The 5,337-nt window shown below is 37.6% G+C and overlaps 1 protein-coding gene across 1 annotated transcript; it reads left to right on the top strand.

Moving 5' to 3' along the window:
• Positions 1-2,634: 2,634 nt before the first annotated feature.
• LOC126724084 (anthocyanidin 3-O-glucosyltransferase 5-like) lies at positions 2,635-4,372 on the top strand. The gene has a single exon (XM_050428277.1). The coding sequence runs from the start codon at positions 2,770-2,772 to the stop codon at positions 4,183-4,185; it is 1,416 nt and encodes a 471-aa protein (XP_050284234.1). The 5' UTR covers positions 2,635-2,769; the 3' UTR covers positions 4,186-4,372.
• Positions 4,373-5,337: the final 965 nt, after the last annotated feature.

Below are 5,337 nucleotides of genomic sequence, written 5' to 3'. Positions count from 1 at the left end.
TCAGCTAGTGTTCACTAGTTAAGAATGATCATCAATTCCCCTGTCAACCCATGGATCATATGGCTTTTAATCATGCTCTGATGACACGGTCATGATTCATCCACCATACTTAGGTTACTGTGTCTCCTTAGTGATCAAGGACAGAAAAAGATTCTGATCCAACTATAAGTAGTATCGTGTTCATAAATGCGTCACCCACTGAAGTTGTTAGTACCCCCACAGAAAACTGGTTGTCGTGGACCTAAATTGAAACACTCATGCACAAGAAATCAGATTGTTATGGATTCACTACCCACATGAAATTTGGTTAATAAGCTTTTTCTCAATTGAGAAACTTCTTGAACTACTTGGCTGAGTTTTTAGGACATCTTTTCAGCTTGTCCTCATAATCCTGACTAACTCAAAGCCAATAGTGTAACCGTCGGCCCATTCAAAGCTGTCCAACAATGGCCAAGCAAAGTAAACAGGGGCAGCTTCACATTGAAGCCAAGGCGGCCACACAATCATTCTGACCTAGAAAAAAATAATTATTATATATAAATTTTTTAAAAAAATTATGATTTTTTACCCTTAAAACAAATTTGTGACCGTCCTAAACTTTTTTAGGTTTAACATAATTAAACTTTGGACAAATTTAGGCAACAAACTTGGTTGTAGACTAAAGCCTACAACTCCAATCAATTTTATTTTTTAGTGAATTTTGACAAAACCACCATTGGATTTTATTTTCTCCCTATATCGTTTATGCTTGCAAATTTTCAAGAATATCATAAATCAATAACTATGTCATCAATAAAATGTTTAAATTTTGAGTTTTTTTAGTCTGAAATTATACATAAAAAATAAGTTTATGATTGAATAATAAATAACATCAAATTGGCATGAAATTGGACATATATTTTAAGAACATAAAGAACATGTAATTCAATGGTTAGATTTTCAAAGTATATATGTAGTCATCTTAATTTTTTAGTGAGAGTTGTACCTTTAGGCTACAACTAAGTTTGTAGTTAAACTTTGTCCTTAAATTTTGATTCCCTTAACAATATATTAGGCTCTTCCAAATAAAAGAAAAAGTCCAAGAAATTTTTTATTAAACTAATGTTTTGAAATTGCTTACAGTATCGATAATAAGACTATCATGAAATAATCAATTAAAAAAAAAAAAAAAAACTCTTAGAAAGTTATAAGACATTATGTATTTGTGTGTGTGTGTGTTTTGTCAATATATGAAGTCATATTTTTATTAGATTTTGTATAATTTAAGTTTTTTAATAACTATACTGGAAAAATTTTATGATCCCACCACTGAAAGTATCTCTTCACATTGACCCCAAAACCCGAAGTCCAAACATTCAAATCTTAGTATTATTTCACTCGAATAATCAAATGGCTTGGAAGGCTTAGTTATGTTAAAAGACTCACATTACAACACTTTGTGCTCTTTACGATTACATCTAGACAATTTTGGGAATATGTATTATGAAAGGCACTCTGTATCTTTTACTCTGGCTGTCTAGCTTTTATGATAAATCCTTGATTACCGAAAGATCTCATGTGTATAAGATATGATGGAAATGCAACCTATTGTATTCGCTCCAATTCAAGACATCGATTAATTTTTAGTATAGTCAAAGTTGGAACTTTATATATCCCTTATTTAATACAATAGACTTTAATAATTAACTTAACCGAAACCGCATAGATTACATTCTTTTTAAGTTGTCACGTGCGTGCATGCCTCACTGGTAACCGGTCAGTCAACACCTACTTATATATTGTCGGTCGATCTGTAGTCCAGTAATGTTTTATGGACCCATAGACAACTGACCAGTTGTCGTGGAGTGGCGTCCATCACACACCAACTTGTGGTTTGGTTGCCCTAGCCATAAAAAATTAGCAGACATCAATGTCCATCGTCATCGACCATAGTACTATCACAATTAATACAATAGTAATAATTCATATCCTACTTTCATGAATCCCATTTATTGGTTTCAAAAATTTTGTTCATTTCGGTTCTAATTAAATTCAGAGAAATGTTGGGGGGTGGGGGGGGTGGGGGCAAGAAGAAAGAAAAAGAAGAGAGTAAAAGCTCTAGCTCATAATGCCCATGAAAAAAAGGTCTTGGGCAGCATTCGTACAAGTTTGTACAAAATTGTTTTATTTATTTTAATATAAGAACCTATTTTTAGACAAAAATATATAAATTTTACATCTTTTTTTATAATACCCGATGTGAATGTTATATAGGTGAAAAAAAAAAAAGCTACACTGTAAAATTAGTATCTATATATGGTCCGTTTAGTTATCGCTTATTTTGCTGAAAACTAAAAACACTGTAGCAAAATAATTTTTAAATATGTGAATAGTATAATGAGATCCATTTTTAATGAAAAAGTTGCTAAAAAAAAGGTTTGTGAGTCCCATGAACAGTGCATAGGATCCACTGAACAGAACTAAAACATGCTTCTCAATGAAAAAATAAAAATAAAACGCAGACACAGAGATGTAGACGCAATCCAAACACGTACATATAGTACTTTTTATTTTATTTAAATAAGATACAAATTCTACTCTAATCTAATCTAAGTGTATATATATGTATGAAACTCCTTTCTGAAAACTTGAACTCCAATCTTTATCTCCTCACAAGTATATATATTTGTGGAGTGATCATCGCTCCAAAGTGGATACAGGTGCATTGAAATCATCCAAAACCAAACCAAACCAAAGAATTTTGAAACTTTATTGGTAGTAATTTTCCATATGGAGAGCTCAAACTCAAAGCCTCAAGTAGTTCTAGTCGCTAGTCCCGGCGTGGGCCACCTTGTTCGTGTCCTCGAGCTCAGCAACCGCCTTGCTGCCAATCAAAACTTGCACGTGACCACCTTCGTTGTCATGGAATCTCACACCACAGCCACCGCCGCCACCACCGGCGGGGAATCCCAACTAATCCAATCTGCCAAGGCTCGGAGACTGAAAAACCAAGACATCATAGAGTTACCACCAGTAACCCATAATACAAATGCTCCCATCTTCACAAGGCTCGGTGCCCTCATGCATGAGATACTTCCAACCGTCCGATCTTCCATCTCAGCCCTGAAGCACAATCCAACGGCCCTCGTTGTTGATATTTTCGGAACACCATTACTTGAGGTGGCAGACCAATTTCACATGTTGAAGTACGTGTTTGTTTCCTCTACATGGTCAAATGCATTGCTCTTATACTTTCCAGTGCTTGACAAGGAAGCACAAAGAGTTGAATTGGGTGAGCTGAAAGAACCAATCAAAATGCCTGGTTGCAAACCAATTCGACCTGATGATTTGCTCGACTCGATGATGGACAGGACAAAGAGCGATTACAAGATGTTGTTACAAATAGGGCTGAAGATGAGAAACAGTGATGGAATTTTGGTGAACTCTTGGGAAGAGTTGGATGCCACAACGCTTAAAGCATTGAGAGAGGAAGAGGGTTATGGAAAAGTACCAGTTTACTCAGTTGGGCCAGTGACTAGACCCTTTGATAATGATCATGGCCGTGGTCATGATCATCCATTGTTGCATTGGTTAGATGAGCAACCAGCAGAGTCAGTGCTTTACATTTCATTTGGGAGTCTTGGAGTTCTTTCACCTCAGCAAATCATCGAGTTAGCTTGTGGTTTAGAGCAAAGCCAACAGAGATTCATTTGGGTACTACGCACACCCAGAAACTGCACTAGCACTATGGAGGGCCTGGATTACTTGCCAGATGGATTTTTGGATAGGACCCAAAAGGTGGGCCAGGTATTCACAAAGTGGGCTCCACAATCGGACATATTGGCGCACGGATCAATAGGAGGGTTCTTAACTCACTGTGGGTGGAACTCGTCTTTGGAGAGTATACTAAATGGAGTGCCAATGATAGCTTGGCCATTGTTTGCAGAGCAAAAAATGAATGCTACACAGTTAGCTGAAGATTATGGTGTGGCTGTGAGGCCCAAAGTTGCGCCAAGTAAAGAAATAGTGGGAAAGGAGGAGATTGAAATGATGGCAAGGAATGTTATGGAAGGGAATGGTAAGGCAATGAGGGCTAGAGTTAAGGAGCTTAAGAAAAGTGGGGAAAAAGCTTTGGCTGAGGGTGGTTCTACTTTCAACACTTTGTCTCAATTGGCAAACCAATTCCAATTGAACTGTCAACGCTAGAAAGGTTAAGGCTCCATGACCCGCCATCAAAGTGGGAGCCAATTACTGGTGGCAGTGTTTAATTAATTTGTTTTTGTAGCAACTTTTGTTTTGTGTGTCCTGTAAGATCCTTTGGAATGCTTAAGTAAGTTTTAATTTGGTTCCTCAAAAAATAAAAATAAAAAGTAAGTTTTAATTTTCTTTTTTAGGTCAATAATATCAGTTCAGCAAAGAGAGAAAGGATGGGAGGCTTCCCCGTCTTACATATATAACTTTGAGATTTGAAAGTTCAAAAACGTGTACAAAACACCTTTGAACGTTTAGATCCCCAAATAACAACTTAACCAATACAAGCAATATGTCAAACAACTAGTGTGTGGAAACTTAACACATACTATAATACGAAATTGGTTAAATACTATCTAAGCCATAACAAAATAAAATCCACAGCAGATAATAAAAAGGCAAAGATAGAGAGGAAGGAAGATGCAAACACAAAGACAACACGCGATGTGTTATCGAAGAGGAAACCGAAGTCCTCGGCGAAAAACCTCTCCGCCGCCCTCCAAGCGGTAATCAATCCACTAGAAAATACAATTGGGATACAAGGACAGCAATAGACCCTCCAAGCCTAATCTACCCAGTGCACCTAAGCCCTCAAAGCTTCTTGCTCCAACGAGGTTGCGCCGAACCTTTTTTTTTTCTAGCTTCCCGGATTCCGCTACTAGACCGTAGCATCAACCAATGAAGATTGGCTCCTTCCTAACTGCTTCCCAGAAATCCAAACAACTGTCTCACAGTGAAGATGATGGTGAGAACCAGGTTTGGTATAATGCCTCTCAAGGATTTGACAATGGAGAGGAAGAGAGTTGGGGAATTTGAAGAGACTCTAAGGTATAGATTGTGGGTGAAACAATCTGGTTTTTCTTTAGGGTTTCTCTCTCAAAATTCTCTCTGGAAGCTCCCTTTCAATCGTGGGTAAAAGGGGTATTTATACTGGAGTGGGAGAGGAATGTGAAACGTCAGGTTTTACAAAACAGGGGTGGCTCGCAGCTTGACCTCGCGGCTTGACCAAGTCGCGAGATCCAGTCGCGAGTTAACCGTATGGCCAGTTGTCCTGTTTTGTCCTGTAGTGCTCCAGCTAGCATGACTGTTCATCTTCCAGCATGCTTG

This window comes from Quercus robur, chromosome 4 (genome assembly GCF_932294415.1).
Source record: "Quercus robur chromosome 4, dhQueRobu3.1, whole genome shotgun sequence".
Taxonomy (NCBI): domain Eukaryota; kingdom Viridiplantae; phylum Streptophyta; class Magnoliopsida; order Fagales; family Fagaceae; genus Quercus; species Quercus robur.
The sequence above is the reverse complement of the archived record's forward strand: the minus strand, read 5'-3'. Positions and strand labels throughout refer to the sequence as shown.

Excerpts from the sequence above, each read along its gene's own strand:
- LOC126724084 (XM_050428277.1), top strand. The coding sequence starts at position 2,770 with ATGGAGAGCTCAAACTCAAAGCCTCAAGTAGTTCTAGTCGCTAGTCCC.